Here is an 18,622-nt window from a genome sequence, read left to right on the forward strand (position 1 = left end):
GTAGTATCTTGAATGTCATGGTCACATATTGACTACATGCAAGTAACATGTGCGTATTAAATCACAATTACATACAATAATCAATCACGGTAACTAAGTGTAGATCTGTCATATATGATTAGATTCAAACAAGAGCATTAATATCATAAAACACAGATGTAGTATGTCACACGTCACACATTCCGAGACATAAACACCCATGTGTACTGACTGCATGAGGTTACATCTTATGAATAGTCGGTCACATGTTTTTCATAACGGTCACAACAGTTTCGAATAGCAATGTACGATATTCATGATCACAGTTTTGTCAAAAATCACATTTTTCATCAATCGAAGCTTGTCTAGCATGAATAAACGACAAATTATAATGAATAAATCGTAACTACACACCTGATGAATGTAATCAGTGACTGTTCGAGGCACTGTGTTTTAATCCGACGTAATACGACCCAGCGACTGCAATTTGTGACCAAAATTCAGTTTTACCTTCACTTCCGTGAGAGCCGACGGTAATTTTGATGTATTTTCAGATCTTCTGACTATTGGAATCAGGTTGAGAGATGATTTTGATATTTTTGGAGAATCCTGCTGGTACGGTATCTCAGGCTATTTCTTAGGGATTGTTTTCCATTTTAAATTAAATTAATTTATTTTTAGGCTAATATCTGATTGTTGAAATATGATATTTATTTTCTTATTTTTGAAATGCCCTATACTTAATCTCTTGTATATGAAATTTTCCCTTTCTTCAATTAAGCTTTAAAAAAAAAAAAAACAACAATAACAGGCCCCATTATGGATGAAGTCTATTTTGCAAAGAATTAAAAATTGAATTTGCCCACAGTCTGAGAGTTATGACATTTCACACAAAAGGCCAACCCTATCTTCAACTTCTCGTTCTCCCACCTACAGTTGCAGCCTCACGTACACAGCACGCCAGTGCAATGCGACCCAGCTTGATGCTTGCTCTTTGATAGATGATAAGTATTCCTTTACCTCAATTAATTTTTAGGCAACGTGGACTTCTAAGAAGTGTCAATCAGTGTTTTGCCCTTCAATTGAGGAAATATTTTGAGTGATATTAGGGATTGTGAAGGGTAAAATTACAATTTAAGGGGTTAGATGAGAGTTAGTGTTTAACGTTTGAATTGTGAAAGATAAAATTTTAATTTTTTTTGAAATTTAAGTGTTTTTAGATTGACAGATGGTGAACTTATTTCGTTGGCATGAATTATGCATTTACTATATTAGTCATAAAAGATTAGTGTTGTGATATTTAACACTAATTTAGATGAGGGTCAACCTCATCAATTTATTGTTTGTAAAATGGAACCTCATCAATTTATTGTTTGTGAAATGTACCCCCAACATCTTATCCGTTGTTAAAAAATAGTGTCATGTTTAACACTATTGTTGATTCAGTGGTTTTCAGGCTGACCCAAATTTCATAACTATACTTTGTCAATTTGATTGTTGATTTACTATCTATTACATCAAATAATACAAAATAAATTTTGGAATGTGACTTCATATAAAAAAATTAGTGTGTCAACAATACACTTGCAACTACGACATAGATTTTTTGGAAGTAATTCCTTTATAAATTATGAAAGGTCTACTACTTTGTTTAGAAGGGAAAAAAAAAACATTTTTGAACTTTTTTGAAAGTAAAGTAAATTTCCTTCATAAATTATCAATAATGTGTTTTTTCCATATTATTTTGGTCGAATTGAAGTATATTTTTAGGGAAGTGCACATAGCATTACACCTTCCTCGCATGGAGGGGTGCCCACATATAATAAAATATTTGTGGAACCCTCTCCATGTGACGGGATGTAATCTATTGTGTACACTTCATGGTGTACACGTAGAATTATCCATATTTTTATATGTACATGATTTTTAAATTTTTGTTGTAAAATAATGAGATAATTATTAATGATTATTTAGTTTATTATGGTACATCGATAAAGCTTATCTAGTCTAGAATGTCTATTATATTCTAATTTTAACTCTTATTATGAACCCTATAAATATAGGATATTAGTTCTTAATAATACACACAAGTCTATTTACTTTTCTATATTTTCTTCTCTTTTCATAACACGTTATTAACACAATGATCTCATTACATGAAGCTTGCCCCCATCAAATGAATTCTTTTCTCTGATTCTTGATCAAATCTCTTTTTTCTCTCTAGTATATATATACATGGATCTTGAAATTTGTGAAAAAAAGGGAGACATTGAAAGTTGGTGAATTGACTGCCACGTGCATATAATGTATTTAGGTTTCGTGGCTAGACTTTTGCTTGCAGGTTATCCCATTTATAGAAGAATTTTCCAGAAATAAAAGAAAAGTATCTGGAGCATGGGATGTTGAAATATATCCCATTTAATCGTCACGAAATCTTTTAGCTAGGTTCAATACAATAGGCAAATAAAAAAATTGATATTTGTGCAACAGGTAATTGATTCCATAATTTTAGTTCCATAATAATAAAAAAATATATATGCTGATTATTTTTTCATCAAAAAATTGCGCATGATGTATTTAATTGTTTGTTTCTTGTTTATATTTGATTAATTATCACATTCATATTTTTTTTAAATACATATTATAGTTTATAAATTTAGTACCCTGATGTCCCTCTATTACAAATAATTTTTTGGTGCTTTTGAAGTAGCACAATACTGTTAATACTCTAAACAAATATAATTGCTTTTGAAGAAGCACTATTTTGCAAATATTTACATTCTATTAGAAAATATATTCCTAAAGAGATCGTATTTTTAAATAATAATTTGTTATTACTCCTGAAATAGCACAATATTATTATTATTCTAGAATAATAATATTTACTCCCAAAAAGCATGAATTGTAACTTTCAATATTCTAGAAGAATATTGACATATTGTTCATGAAAAGCATGAATCATAATTTTTAATATTTCAAATAAAGTACTGATATTTTGTTGTTGAAGAAGTAATAGTAAAATATAATGTTTGATTTATTACTGTTGAAGAAGTGATACCAAAAAAGCACAACTCTGCAAATATTAAAATTTGTCTAAAAAACATACTCATTAAGAGTTAATGTTTTTAAACAATAATTTATTGGTACTTCGATGTTGCACAACATTGTTAATATTTTAAAAGGAGTATTATTGCTCATGAAGTAACACATTATTATTGACAGATATTTTACTCGAATTTTACTTGCTTTCAAAGAGAATAATTAAATACAATTTAACGTAAATTATGTTTTTACTCATGAAGAGTAAATTCTTATACAATTTATTATTTCAAATGATAACATGTTATTGCTCTGGAGAGCATAACAATAAGATTCCAATATTTCAGAAGAATATTGATATTGCTCTTAAAGAAAATACAACGTGCTCTTGAAATGGCACATGTCTTGAAGAATAAATCATGTGTAATGTATGAATCTGTGTTTATCTTTAAAGGAAAACATACGACTTATATCATGTGGACATTGATTATTATATAATTATATAATATTTAATCATATTTTTCGAAATTAATCAACTGAATTATATCTTATATTGAACTAGAAGTTTAATTTGATTGGCATAACCTGTTGGATCATCACTGGATCAATAATGACACGAAATTAAAAATTCAATTGGATATTCAATGAAAAATCAGAAGATTCTTCAATTCAATTCTAAAAATATTAGATGATTGCACAGTGTTCGTAATATGAAGTTTGCGAAACTACTGTTCAAAATTTAAATTACGAGTATAATTTTCAGATTATACAATCAAGACCGTGTCTTGTTAATGCTAGTGAGCACAAATCTCAACATTTTAATAATTATTAGTTGGGATGTCGATAAATGGTTTAACAATATTGTTTGTTAAACGCTTTCAATTAATTTTATTGAGAATAAAGTATTTCCCATTTTTATATAGGAAATTCTATTACGCATCATGCCAATATCATAGTTCTTCCGTAATAATTGGCTTATGGTCATAGCCTAATTTTTTCATTTGATTATTTTAATAGTGCAGTATATATAAAATTGAACAACTACAATGCACTGAAATGGAAAGTAAAGAATGCTAAGAATAAATGTGCAATTTTAACCTTTATATTAAATGTGTGATATTTGATAACACAATTTGCTAATTTTCAATTTTATCAAATAATTCTCTCAGGATTTGGGGTGGGGGGGGGGGGAATTAAGAAGTTGAAAATAATGCATAAATGTTGTATTATCTAAATTCTCGCAAAATATTGTATGAACCAGAAGTTCAAAAGATAATTTATTTTGATGTATTTACTGATCAATGAGATAAACAACATCACTCGCACTAATTTTAAATGCTCCAACACTAATTGATGTCATAGGAGGATAATTTGATAGCATTACATTTGATATATTTGTGATTGCTTGAAGTGTGATGGTATTCGATTCCAATACAAAAATCATTGAACAAAGATGGAACAATTAGCAAAGATGGTCCTAATTAAGGTGACATATACTGTTGATGAGTATTCAAACATAAAAAATTATAAAATCTCAGAAAAGGTTCAGGTACCTGATATGTTAAAAGTTGAAGCATCTCAATAAGTGATGTTATCATGGGAAAATAAATAGAATTGAAAAGAAAATTTGGCGATGTACTGCATTATATTATAAATATCGAGGCTATAAAAATAAATTTGTCATCAATCGAAGTAATGATTGGTCAAATGAAAAGACACGATCATACTAAATTAAATTTTACTAGAGAAATCTCAAGTTTCTGGATCTACAGTTCGAATATCAAAAGGTGTATGCTTATGCGAAATGAAAATACGAAAAGTAAAGTCGTAATATGAAACGTACGATTCTTTATATAATAAATGTCACGAAGACATGTATAATAGATAAGTTAACATATGGTGGATATAATTACAGGTTTCTAACTCGTTAGAGTGACAAAGCATGAAATTTAATATGCATATAATAAATGTTATTATAGTCAACTTATTTTACATATAAATTTAATACTATTCTTGACGGATTCAATTTACCTGAAGTATAATTGAAGTGATATTATCATAAGAGAAAGTAAATACGTGTTGTACTCTTTTTCCCTTGACCAAGATTTTGTCACATTGGGTTTTCCTGACAAAACTTTTAATGAGGCAATTTTTATAACGTATTTAAAAGAATAATGTACTTATTTTCCTTCATTAGGATTTTTTCAAAAGGTTTTTCCTAATAAGGTTATAGTCATGTATATTCTTTGTATAATAATATCTTTAATCTACAAGGCATTTACACTCAAGAAGCCTCGAAGAGATCAACAAGAGTTATTTTCGAATCATCATGTTACTACAGTTATTAAATGATGATAAATATCTCGTATGAAAACGGTATTATTTAAAAACTATGCATGACAATATGAGACATACTTCACTAGAAATCGTAATATTGAAGACATTGATATACGAGATATGGATAGCTTGATACAAGAATTGAAATCAGGGAGTACCTGTACTCTTTTTCCTTCGATCAAGTTTTGTTCCATTGAATTTTCTTGACAAGGTTTTAATGAGGCAACATTTTATTACTCCAAATTATTTGTACTTTTTTCATTTGTTGGCATTTTTGTCTCATCGAGTTTTTTTGTCAAATATGGTTTCAATGAGATAGTTATTGTCAAATAATTATCAAAGGGGGGGGGGAGGAGGTGTTAAAAAATAATAAGATAATTATTGATGATTATTTAGTATTATCATGGTATATTGATAAGTTTTATCTAGTTTATAAGGTCTATTGCATTTCAATTGTAACTCTTATTATGGACCATATAAATATAGGGTATTACTTTTTAATAATACACACAAGTCTATTTACTTCTCTATATTTTCTTCTCTTTCCATAACAATTTTACGAGGGTGTTCTCAACTAAAATTTTAATGGATTTTAAAAGATTATAAATTCTAATGAATTTCGTAGATTTGAATATATTCTTACAACTTCCATAGAAATCTTATTAAATATGGTGAAATTTCAAAAGATTTGGTAATATGTATTTTTAAGCTTCAAATCCATCAAAATGTTTTAAAATCCTTCTATTAATAAACTTTTTATTAATTCACTAGTTATTGATTATACCTAAATTTTAAAGAATTTCATTAAATTTTATTAAAACCTCAATTGAGGATATCTAAATTTTAATGAATTCATTAAAATCCCAATTGAAAATATAAAAATTTAGAACGATTTTTAAAATTCATCATAATTTCAATTAAGGACACATTCCCGTTTTGCTCCCATTTTATGGAAAAATTAATAGGTGGAATAGTGTTTTTTAAGAAGGAAAATTTTTGATTTATATGTAATATTATTTTATGAAAAATTATATGATTGAAAATAAGAGAGAGATAAATAAAATATAATGAAATGAAAATTAATGGAGGCCAAACGGGTAACGTATTCATATATGCATTGAAGAGCCCTCGGGGCATAGTTCAGTGGTGCAAAGGATAGTAGTGAGATTATCTCACATCTTGCTGGCAGTCGCAGTGTGGGGATTCGATTCCTGAAATATGAAATTGGACTCCTTGTATGCGCAGTGTACAGACAGGTCTTATTTCTTGATCTGTTGGGACACATCCTGCGATTTACCTCCCTCACAAAGATTTAGAGTCGGGACGGTGAAGACCTTCAAAATGGGAGTTCAACGTTTATATATGCATTGAAGAATTTTTAATATTATTTAAATAAACATTAATAAACGATCCAGTGGTCGACCATCAACGCCGCCCTAGCTCATCACAGTTTCTGCAAATACCGGTTAAAGCTCAGCTCATTGGTCTCCCCGCCTGCTCCACCGGAAATTTTGGAACATTTATCGACGTCGCCTCGCCTGTAATTCACCTTACTTTATGGCAAAATCGAAAGAGAAGAAAAAATTATCACTAAAAGAAGAAAAGGTACAGCTCGAAGAAGAAGAAGAAGAAGAAGACCAGAACCCTGCTACAAAATCGAGAAAGAAAATGAAGAAAAAGAAAAGGGAGCAAATTAATGTGAAAGTCGAGACTGTTGCTGAAAAGAAAGATAAAATCTCCCCAATAATCGGCTACTTCCCTTCCGGTTATGACCCGTTGAAGAACCACAGCGAACCAGAGGCAAGTGTCAAGGTTTATAGGAATGTGAAGAAGAGTAATCGGCTGCAAATGGTGGTGAGCCCCCATGGATCCCAGGTGGATTTTGTTGGGACTAATTATTCCGGTGAAGCCACAGCACCACAGCTGTGCAAGTATGCCCTTGGTGTACTGGATAAAGATACCCAGACGTTGAGAATTGTTCCTATTGAGTCGAATAAGGTAAAATTTAATAGATTTATTTATTCGACAAAGACAAAGGGGGCCTCTCTTTAATTTTAGGCAAGGGATAACTTTTCGCGATTAAAAATGTTTATGATTTTGGTTCTGTTTGTAATACTGAAATTACAGGAATTCCTAGTTTTTAAGAATGTTATTGAAGATGATATAAGGGATTCTGTTTAATTTTATTTACAGTGCATTCTTTCTAATTTGTTTTCTTTTTGGGAAGAGGCTGTTTTTGTGAATTGAATCAAGACGTTATGGTTTGTTATGACTACAGATATTTAGATTGGCTCCGAAAATTGGAGCAGCAGACCAAACTGAAAAAGAAATCCTGGATGAAGCTAATGAGGAAGATGCTACGGAGAAAAAGGCTAATGAATTAAAAAAATTGACCCTTATGTATTCAACGAAGAAGAACATTAGACAGGTGCAGCCACTCTCTTTACTTGTTGCTATTTAGTTCATAAAATGTGCTGCTGATATGCACAATTTCTGATTTTGGTTAAAATTTATGTTAATTTATATCTATTAACTGTTATTTTTGTGGCTGGTAAAAGGTTCCGTACACATTAAATGAAAGTATCTGTGCTGTTTCAATCATATGGATCCTTGTTCAATTCTTTTGAATCCATTGGATCCTTTTCCGCGTTTGAGAATCCCGCAATAATGAGCTAACTGCATGATATTCAGCCTAATAGATACCCCCATCCCCAGTATCAGCTTAAAACGTGAATGCCTGCCACAGATCTACTATAAACACAAACACAAACACAAACACAAATACACACACACACACACACACACACACACACTCTCTCTCTCTCCCTCGAACTTCAAAAGTGCAATCTGAGGCTCTCGGCATATCATATTTTCTTGATTGTGCAGTGGGAAATGGGAATAATGTTTGTATTATTTCTTGTTATATAAATTGCAGGATGTGAAACGTGATGCTTTGCGTCAAACAGGAGATCCAGGAGTTCATCAGGATTTGGACTTGAAATTACAAGAAGTCGAGACAATCAAAGAGGCACTTCAAGCTGCTACTTCTACAGATAATTCTCTCAATATCCCACCCTATAATTTGTTCGCCACTTCACCAGATATGGCATATCCACTGGACAAGATTATTTTAAAAGGGGAGTGGGATTACCTTCTTGACATTTTTGAGATTTCGTGCACTGGGGGAGAAGTGGCACCGAGCATCTACCCGAGATTTGTCCGCAACAGAGTTCATAAACTAGAAGATATTGAGGTACTGATTTATAGTTCGATTTAAGCTTCTGATTATTTGATATTTTTCAAATACACTATACCTTGCAAGTTTGACAATCTCCTTGCTATTTCTACTTTTTTATAAATTCTTTTTTGCAAATTTCATGGATGAGGTAACCTGGTTGAATAACTAGTTCTGCTTTAATGCTATTTCCTTTATTTCTTTCCTTTCCACCTTGTAGGATGATGCAAAAAAGAGGAAATTGGCTGGCATATTTTCATATATCACTCATCTCATCAAGTTCAAGGATAAACATTCCATGGATGGCGTTTTATCTGCAAAGCACCATAAATTCCCAAGTATCTTTTCCCAGAAATTTTCTTCACTGTTTGCTACTTCAAATGATTCAAGAATTCCAGATGAGAAAAAGAAGCTGCTCATAAGTTATGTGTTGGTGCTCACTATGTTTGTAGACGAATTCAAATCGGACCCATCTGATATAGCTGAGGATCTTAGAATGACACCTGTTGCACTAAGACCCCATTATGAATACTTGGGTTGCAAGTTCAGGCGTGAGAATCAAGTTTTGGTGGCTACGCTTCCAGTCCCGCTGGAATTTCAAACTATTAAAAGGAAGAGAAGAAAGTAGATCTTCAGCAACAACTCTGCCTCGATCACAACTTGTTTGAGAAATTATTTTCCGTTTCGTCTGAATTTTGTTTTGGAGCAAGGATGATGTTAAGGGATACTTTGAAAATAATTTGATGGAGGAGAGGAAAGCCTATAAAATTAATTGATATTAATATCAGTTAGATCCTGGATTACCATCCAGCCATTGTATTAGTCCATTTGCCAATTGATCTTTTGTTATAGCCCCAAGCAAAGAACATATTTCCTTGATGCTTTGTTTTGTGGTTAACCAGTAATCTAGTATTAAATCTGGTAGCTCTAATTATTGAGCTGACAGGTGTTAAGACTCTGTTATTTGTTTTTATTGGACCTTATCACATACAATTATTATTCTTAAATCTTTGATGTTCAATATTTTATGCTAATTTCTCATTTGAAAATTGTATCTATACGAGATATACAATGCATTAATCTGTATTTTGCTGTGGAACAGCAAAGTTGTTCATATCCTTATGCCTTCTATTTACTTGGTTACATAACCTATTGAGTTGTCATTCTTCTTGATATCATGTGCAATAGCATAAATCACTGTAAAAAAGACTTGTTCCCATCTGCTTAAAAATCAAACTAATGTAGTTTCTGTTTGATAACACTTGACTAGGAGGGTTGGGTAGTTCAATTAGTGGAAGTTCGAGCATTGGATTCTTTGGTCATCTTAACTTTTTGCTTAGACGGCGACTCTTTTAATTGCAGAGTGAAGCTAGCCTTAAGACAACCATGAATTGGCTTGCTGGTGTTGCAAGCCTTATTAAAAGAGTCTTTGTTGGATTGGACTAATATGAGAGTCTTTGTTGTAGGTTGACCATCACGATCCCGAGAACCTCTCTCTTCTCATGTTTAATGCTTTGTGGGAGTCCAATTATCGTAATAATTCCTTGTTAGTGTTTTCCACTGAAGGTCACCTACACTGTACAAGGAGTTAAGGAATGAGAAGCACATGTTAACCCCAGATATCACAATAATGTCTATGGGAACTGAGATAACATACGGTAACTATATGGTACCAGATGATGGTTGGGTTGAATTCTTAAATCAGAAATGGGACAGGAATGCAGTTTCAGAGGAGACTATAAAATTTTCTGAACTTACTCTTCAGGTATAGTTATAGAAAGTAGCGTCTGGTTGTTGATACATACGTATGGTTTACACCTTTTCAAGACATTAAAACTTGTAGACAGATGTTCAGTACATCAAATTTCCTGCATCACCACTTTAAGATGATCTTGAAAGTACTTTTCTGTGCATCAAGATAAAAATACTTTTGCATGGGAACTATCTGTATTATGTTGACTGTTTGGAGCCATGCAGTCAGATACAGAGCAACGACCACACAAAGAAAGCTTCTACATTAAGAAAGACAAGACACAGGGCATAATGAGAGCTCTTTCTGCACGTTTGGAAGAACGTGGGGTATGATGAAACTTTCTTGCTGTACTACAAGTATGACAATATCAACAGCGATATATTTGCATAAAACCTAGTTGCATAATGGTTAGTGGAGATGAATGCATAGCTTTCATCTTGATTTTACTTTGCAAGCAGCACTTAGACCTTTTGCTCTGTGATTATCAGTTGGATGTCAAAATAATCTACAGTGAAGGAATGGACTTGGATATCCTGCCACAAGGTGCTGGCAAAGGGCAGGCACTTGCTTGTCTGCTTAAAATGTTCAAGGATGAGGGTAAGTTGCCTAATAATACTCTTGCTTGTGGCGACTCTGGAAAATGATGCCGAATTATTTAACATTCCTGATGTACACGGTGTCACTGGAACTGTAGTTTTCTTCTTTCTCTGTCCCCATATATGTGATCAACTGCATGCATGCACATTTTGCTCCTAGATTCTTGTTTGAAATAAGTTACAGGTACAGGGGAATACTATATTTTACAGATAAGACACATAGGTGGGATGGGTGGTTTACTTTTTGTAATAAAATATTCACATGGGCCCCACCCTATTTGAGAACCTATAAACCTTCGAGTATTTTTCTTCCTCTGTACACTGGGCGTTTTTCTTCTTGTTTACAATTATATGCATATTTACACAATTTGTAGACGTCATGGTGTATTAAATGAGTTGGGTCACAAGGGCTAATTAAAATTAATAAGAAAAAAAGTTTAAAATGTTGTTCATAATCTAGCATCGCGTAATAAACATTTTCCAAAATGATATATGAGAAGCCTTGCACATAAACATCCTATTATTTGAATATTTGCATTTGAGGAATACTTTGACTGACATTTTACTTCTTGCACATGGAAATTTCATGAATTAAGACGTACCAAATGTCGTGCTGAAATCAAGAAACTTGTGACCATAGTTATCAAACTCGATTCAATCATTTGATCCACTCAAAGTAATGGGTCAGCAGGTCATCAGTTCAATTGACAGATTATTGTTGGGTCGAAAATAATATAGTCCTTTTTTTGGGCTAATAAGTTTTTAATATTTTATATAGTTGTATCTATCTTATTACTAGTTTTAATATTTTCTAATAAGTTTTTAATATTTTATATAGTTGTATCTATCTTATTACTAGTTTTAATATTTTCTAATAAGTTTTTAATATTTTATATAGTTGTATCTATCTTATTACTAGTTTTAATATTTTCTAATAAGTTTTTAATATTTTATATAGTTGTATCTATCTTATTACTAGTTTTAATATTTTCTAATAAGTTTTTAATATTTTATATAATTTTTTTCATGAATTTTTTCTCTTTATGTTTCCCCTAAGGCAAATAAATATTTAAAATGCTTTATATAACTATAATCACAAATGCATTTATATATAATTGTGATAGTATTGAACCAAGTATAGGAGGGAGGCATCCTAGTTGAAGGGCATCAACTTTACCAAGCAAGATGTAGATCCCCATTCTTTTCAAAATATATTTTTTCTCTTATTTTCAATCACACATTCTTCAATAAAACAATATTACACGCAAATTCAATTTTTTATTTTTATTTTTTAACTACACATTTTCTATCAAAATACTATTCTAAAATGCATTTTGGACAAAAACACGGGCTCTAAGTAAGAAAATATATAAGTATAAAATTACTTGTCAATATTATTATCAATAAATTAGGATATAATTAATTTTTTCAACCCTCCACTCGAATATATGATTATAAATATCCATTTAAATTAATTCATTCATAATCACAATACAGGCACTCACAAAATTTACATATAAACATGAACAAAATTTAACTACGAAATTCATAATCACAATACAGGCCCTCACAAAATTTACATATAAACATGAACAAAATTCATGTACAATATGGAATGTACGAGAAGCTTTAGCCTTCCATTTTTGACGGGATTCATTTTCCCACATTTGCACTATCCTCAGTGTTTTTCTCAGATTTTTATCCTGTAATTAAACAGAAAGACTTGTCATTTGGATGCTGCTATTCCCATGAACTTAATGACTTATGATTTTCACTTGCTTAGGATATAATTCCCTACTCTTTGCAACTTATGATTGTAATGCTAATTAATCTTTTCTCCTCGAGTCACTTCTAGACTTTTTTCATATGCCCATCAAGAAAATATTTTTCATTTCTGTCATTCCCCCTGTCCTAATCTATATATACATTTTCCTCCTCTAAGATTTATTATTTTTATTCAAATGCATCCTCCCTTTTTTCCTTACAAGAAATTTTCAATTCAAAAATGGATTTTTTTTTAAATAATATTTCAGGCAAAATTCCTATGATCATTTAGAAATATCGAGAAAACATTTAGGATGGATACATAAATCAATGAACAGATGAAAAATGGATAATTCATTGGGAAGCAGTTTTATGGCAGCTTTTGCAGTTTCAGGCAGCGTGGTGGTTTTTCTAGCCATGCAAGTTCATAAGCGCCTTCTTTCTAATTTCATGAAGAAGATGGAATTCGAAATTGGCCATGCAACAGGTCCTCTTTCTTTCATTCATTTATTTTGTAGGGACGTCTTATTAGAGATTTACATTGAGACGTCGACACATAAATTGTTATTACGGCGTCACGTCAAAGCACGACTCTTTTTCATTAGGCCTATGCGCCTAACAGAGCTTAGCACAACTTGATTGTAGATGCTTTTAATCGTGAATAATGCTATTTAGCGTATAACCTCAGTTTATGTGCGTCGCCAATGTGGTATTAAATGATATATGAAATTAAATGGGTCATTTAATTGCACATTTCATTTAATCTTTCACCAATCACCACATAGACGGGGGTTATAATAGCACTGGGCTAAATAGCATTATTCTTTGATCGTGCCCAATAGAACTTGCACAATTTGGTATCTTTAAGATGTAAGTACTGTATGCTTCTTGAAATATAGGCCTCCAAGGGCCAATGCACCGGGCCATGGCCTTTATATTCGAGTGGCTCGAGCCTCACATGACTCGATTGTAGAATTAGGCTGGCTTACCCCCACAATTCGACCATGCCTGAGTGTGCTTTCAATGTGTGGGAGCGCCACAATGGCCGTGACACATTTTGACACATCTAAAATAGATTTTACATACATTCATATATGTATTGGTGAATCTGTCTTCTTTTGTGTTTTTTCCTCGTTTTTGGGTTTTATTTTTCATCATGAAAGAATAAACACTAACAAAATTTCGTGTTCTTGAATGGGTGTCATGATTTTCAGGATCCGTGAAAGATCAAGAATCTATGAAGGTGAGATTTGCTGATGATGTGGTAGAGGTATCATCAAAAGATCAAAAGTCACGTCCGAAGAAGCATCTGCATAAAGCCAGCAACCGAAACGGTGGTGAAAATATAGATGCGCCGCCCCTCAATTGGCAAGCATTGTACAAAGGGATTTTGCAATATAGAAATCTTAAGGGTTACACTTAAATCTTCATAAAATGAACAAATATCAATTTGTATAATATCATATTTAGGCTTTGGTATTTTGTTACTATACGTGTGAATATTGTTTGTTTGTGATTCAAGCAGGACGTTGTGGATTTTTGAAGTTCATAGAATTTTTTCCTTCCATTTAGATCGTGTTTGTAACAATAGCACTAAAGCAAGCAAAATATGAATTGTGGAGCTATTATATAGACTTCCAGCAAAACTTTTGTGCTACGCATCTTTAAGAGAATCTTTAAAATTAAAAATAATAATAATAATAATAAATATTGTGTATAACTGAGAGCATATTTCAATTTAAAGAGTATAAATTTTTACGTACTCCAACATTTTTTTTTTTTACTTTTAATTATTTAGAATAGAGAGCATTTTATATTTAAATGCTCTCTTGGAGATTAGGGATGACAAAAAATTCGTTAAACTCGATAAGTTTGGAGTGGAGATTCCATGCGTAATCGGGTACTCAAAGCGGAGATTTCCACGGGATACGTTTTGAAATTTATCTATTTATTTGATTTGAATTATATCTCGAAATTCTTCATCTCATTGTAGTTGATATATTTCGTTAAGAAATCTGCCGTATTTTCATAAAGATGGGTTCTTGTGGAGTAAAGATAATGCATATTTTGTGAGGTCTAATACTACTTACCAAACATATTTGTATATACATAGATTCGTTTACGATGTACTTACATGAGCATGCTTGTGGTTGTTCTCTTTTAAGTAATTTGATTTTTTATTTTACCCTCCATGACACACTCTTACGTATTTGATGATGACCCTGAATGTTATTAATTATTGGTTTTTTAGGTCAAAGTTTGAAGGTTTTATTACTAGTTTCACTTGTCCTTTAAGAGCTGATTATTCACAAGATCAAGTATATCTTTTTCCTTAATTGATAGATGATGGTTTTGGGGTTGAAAATTTCAACCATCTAAAAGAATTCATAATATTGTTATAAAAGCACGTGCAATGCACGTGTCCCTAATAGTTATTTATTAAATAGCCTAAGAATTTTGATTTTTGCTTAAATATATACATTATCCCTATAACTGAATTAGTTTTCAAAATTCACAGAACCAAAGAATATATAAGAACTGGAGGTTCGTTTACAGCAGCCAGTTTTCACTCACTCCAGTCTATTCTATCATACTCTGTATTTTGTTTTAATAAAGAAAAATAAGGAAGCCAAAACGTAATGAATAATTAGAAGTGGGAAGAGAAGGAAAAAAGATGAAAGCTATTACTGTAAAGTCCATATTTGTAACTCCTTTAGGTCAATGTTCAATAAATTGCACAAAATGGGGGAGAAAATTAAACATGAAGCAACATTGGCGGCAACACTCACTCCAGCTTGGTTCAACATCACCTTCATGGTCGTGCCACTCAATGACGAGCCAACTTGGGGAGCTCTCAATCATATGTAACCAGAACAGTAGAAGCTACGCGTAAAATGGAGAAAAATGGGGCCGAATGCAAGTCTTGAATCGACCAAAGAATCAATATGAAGATATCAACCCACTTAATTAGAAGATGTATAATTGGGGTAAAGGAGCATCAGTTTATCTATAGTTTCGGGTAAAAATTTCCTTGCAAACAAGTAACATGGTCGTTGGTTTCCATTCCACAAGCAAGGTCTAATCTGAATTTCCATCTGGAGAACAAAGAAATAAATTCACTTCAGAATAATGAGATCACGCAACTTCAACAATTTATAGTTTTCCAAAAACATACTAACCTTTTCATCACTTGTAACATGCACACTATCTGTAATAGACTGCAAAAACACAAGTTCAGTTTCATTAGCCACCACAAAATTATTAGATACAGCTCCAACTGATGCTCTGTGCAATTGCCACAATACCATATTGCAATTGGATGAGCACGACTCGTTTGATGCAAATATAAGGATAAATTCAACGCAGTTGACATAAAAGTTCAGAAAGAGGAAAGCCATACTGTAATATTTCTGATCAGCTCATAGGTAACATCCTGCGCTTGATATGATTTGGGATGCCATTTCCGTTCTGACCAATCAACATGTGTTACTGACCAATTTGCAATTCCAGCTGGATCGACCATCTGAAAAGGTGGGGGAAATTTATTCCCTTTAAAATTATCCAAAAAGGGGAAGATGTCTTAAATTCCAAAAAGAAGTATATGTGTAATATCCTCACATTGAAAAAAGAGGGCAAATAGTGCTCATCAGAATAGCAATTGCGTCCATCCATGCCTGGCTGTTTAGTCAAAATATAGATGTCAACACTTGTTCAAATGAAATAAGTAACTTCAAATTTCAATCAACTTTCAAGACTACCAGCAAAGAACTTGAAACCACCAAAGGGGTAACTGGAGAATCCAAGATTGAAATTTTGAAGAACCAATTTGAGGAAAAGCTAGTAATCAAGGAAATAACAGACCCTTCTATGAGCATGTATAGTTTTGTTATGATCCAAAGAAACGATCATGATATCTAACAAGATATTTTCACCAAGTTCTCCTCTTGCATTTAAACCCATGAGTGCACTGCTGCAACTTGTATAAATAGGAGAGGTACGGAGGTATAAAGGGTTTAACCTTTTTAATTAATATATCTCAGCATCGATATGCGAAGCATAATTTGATAATTACAATATTGAAAGCAATAGACAAATCAAAACAATCATAGAAAGGTAAGTTAAGGGTCTATGAGATGCAGTAGTGGGCTTCTTTGGACGAATTATCTAAAATGCTGCACAAACTAATCCAAAACGGGTACTAAATTTCTCGTCCTAAAGACTACTAGCCGGTTCAAAATGCAATTAGGGAAAGATTTGAATAAATTTTCAGACATATTTGAAATGGAATGTGAAGTTCATGTAAGACCCAAGGTTAAAATCAAATTCAGAATTCATTAATGGGTCAAGTCAAGCTAGATAAATCTGCGTAGTGTCCACTTGTCAACTTATCAAACTAAACGAGCTTCAAAATTTTTACGATTTCATTTTAATTGACATAAGCAACCTCAGACCAGCCAAGCTCCAGTTAAATTCAGCAGCAACATACCCAACAACTAAAAAATTTATCAAGAAACAGGGGGCCAGTGAGCATCATATCACACTACAACGTCCACAAGGATACAATGTATTTTGATAAAAACAACTCATAACTTATTTGGCCAATAGAAATTATATAACTGTCGATTTGTACATTAGAATTCAGGCTGGAAATTCTAAAAATAAAAAAGAATTGCATGTCTGGGTCTTTCATGTTTCTTTTTGTCAGAGACACCATCATGATTGGGAAAACATAATTCTACCAGAACCTACTTGAAAAGTCTGATGCGGTGAATGTGCGAAAAGAAGTTCTATTTTAACAATAATAACCTCTTCTGGAAAATTATGCTCTCCTGGCCGGACGTACAGTAGGAGTTACTAGTCTTACAGAAAGTATATGTTCGCAGACAGAAATGAGCATTAAGTCAGTGAACACTTCTAATTTCAAACATCAGGAAGGCAATAAGATTATTGCCGATCAAAAGACAGACCATGAACTCCAAATTCAAAGTTAAATGTTTTCGATCTTCTAGTTTTCAAAGATGAGGACTCAATAGTCAATATGGTATATAAGTTTACAAATGCATTAGTCATAATTGTTACTTGCGTCCATATTTCATGGCCTTTTATCAGGCGTGCTTATAATTTCAATATGTATTAGGTTAGGTATAATCAAGAGATTAGAATAGACTAGCTATAGTATAAGACAGTTTGCAAAAGCTCAAAGCGCACATGACTCTTCTGTGAAGCACCTCAAAATATGTTACCTTTGCCGATTTTGCACCAATTACATAATTCAAGGTGCTACCTTTGTTGATCGTACATCAATTACATAGTTCTCCAAGCAGAAAATTTAAGTCACGCGTTTGCATAATTTGACCCAGCGGAAATAGTCATGGATAGACAGTTTATATAACTTAATCTCTCTATTCACATGCTATGATGCCCAAACATAATATGATTCCATGCCAGTATATCAAGTAGATAATTCATAAGCTAGACATTATATATAACATAATTCCTCGAGTCATTAGCCATGATGTCCAAAATATAATACTCCAATCCACATCCAATCTATCAAGTAGATATAGTTCCTTGCACAGGCACAAATTTTGCAACTCAGTCTTATCAGAACTTCCGATAATGTCAAGCTGCCTGGAGTATTTAAAATGTCGATCGAGACATTTAGTCTGCAAAAATGGATTCTCTCTCTTCGTTGGAAGATAAAGCTTCTCTTCTTTTTCTATCAATCTTCCTACGTGTTCTAAAAGGCGCTTCATAACACAACTATGCCAGTCAACTAACTCTAAGTGCTGGCTTGACATTGCTTTTCAAGTGCTTATAAGCTGAGTCCTACGGAATGTGTGAATAATAAGTGGTTATTAAGTTGTGGATCCTATAGAATTTGCTCATAATAAGTGGGTATTAAGTTGTGTGAAATGT

At 32.3% G+C, this 18,622-nt stretch overlaps 3 protein-coding genes and 1 pseudogene across 3 annotated transcripts; 3 read left to right on the plus strand and 1 right to left on the minus strand.

Annotated features, from left to right (window-relative positions):
* The first annotated feature begins 6,765 nt into the window (after positions 1 to 6,765).
* Positions 6,766 to 9,592, plus strand: LOC111366289 (DNA-directed RNA polymerase I subunit rpa49-like). The gene is made up of 4 exons (XM_022987017.1): positions 6,766 to 7,353; positions 7,634 to 7,783; positions 8,291 to 8,608; positions 8,811 to 9,592. The coding sequence occupies exons 1-4, from the start codon at positions 6,913 to 6,915 to the stop codon at positions 9,216 to 9,218; spliced, it is 1,317 nt and encodes a 438-aa protein (XP_022842785.1). The 5' UTR covers positions 6,766 to 6,912; the 3' UTR covers positions 9,219 to 9,592.
* Positions 9,593 to 9,976: 384 nt separating this feature from the next.
* On the plus strand, positions 9,977 to 11,126 carry LOC111365617 (annotated as a pseudogene).
* Positions 11,127 to 12,386: 1,260 nt separating this feature from the next.
* On the plus strand, positions 12,387 to 14,142 carry LOC111365811. The gene is made up of 2 exons (XM_022986325.1): positions 12,387 to 13,190; positions 13,918 to 14,142. The coding sequence occupies exons 1-2, from the start codon at positions 13,049 to 13,051 to the stop codon at positions 14,124 to 14,126; spliced, it is 351 nt and encodes a 116-aa protein (XP_022842093.1). The 5' UTR covers positions 12,387 to 13,048; the 3' UTR covers positions 14,127 to 14,142.
* Positions 14,143 to 15,369: 1,227 nt separating this feature from the next.
* On the minus strand, positions 15,370 to 16,428 carry LOC111366290. The gene is made up of 4 exons (XM_022987018.1): positions 16,322 to 16,428; positions 16,104 to 16,226; positions 15,883 to 15,921; positions 15,370 to 15,798 (listed from the first exon to the last, which is right to left on the minus strand). Exons 1-4 carry the CDS (start codon positions 16,373 to 16,375, stop codon positions 15,667 to 15,669), a joined length of 348 nt encoding a protein of 115 aa, XP_022842786.1. The 5' UTR covers positions 16,376 to 16,428; the 3' UTR covers positions 15,370 to 15,666.
* Positions 16,429 to 18,622: the final 2,194 nt, after the last annotated feature.

The sequence above is a fragment of the Olea europaea genome, chromosome 17, assembly GCF_002742605.1.
Source record: "Olea europaea var. sylvestris chromosome 17, O_europaea_v1, whole genome shotgun sequence".
Classification (NCBI taxonomy): Eukaryota; Viridiplantae; Streptophyta; class Magnoliopsida; order Lamiales; family Oleaceae; genus Olea; species Olea europaea.

Coding starts and splice junctions, on each gene's coding strand:
- LOC111366289 (XM_022987017.1), top strand. CDS start 6,913: ATGGCAAAATCGAAAGAGAAGAAAAAATTATCACTAAAAGAAGAAAAG. Junction 7,784..8,290: donor CGAAGAAGAACATTAGACAG/GTGCAGCCACTC, acceptor TATAAATTGCAG/GATGTGAAACGTGATGCTTT. Junction 8,609..8,810: donor ATAAACTAGAAGATATTGAG/GTACTGATTTAT, acceptor TCCACCTTGTAG/GATGATGCAAAAAAGAGGAA.
- LOC111365811 (XM_022986325.1), top strand. CDS start 13,049: ATGGATAATTCATTGGGAAGCAGTTTTATGGCAGCTTTTGCAGTTTCA. Junction 13,191..13,917: donor CGAAATTGGCCATGCAACAG/GTCCTCTTTCTT, acceptor CATGATTTTCAG/GATCCGTGAAAGATCAAGAA.
- LOC111366290 (XM_022987018.1), bottom strand. CDS start 16,375: ATGGATGGACGCAATTGCTATTCTGATGAGCACTATTTGCCCTCTTTT. Junction 15,922..16,103: donor AGCTGATCAGAAATATTACA/GTATGGCTTTCC, acceptor GTGTTTTTGCAG/TCTATTACAGATAGTGTGCA. Junction 15,799..15,882: donor ATGTTACAAGTGATGAAAAG/GTTAGTATGTTT, acceptor TTTGTTCTCCAG/ATGGAAATTCAGATTAGACC.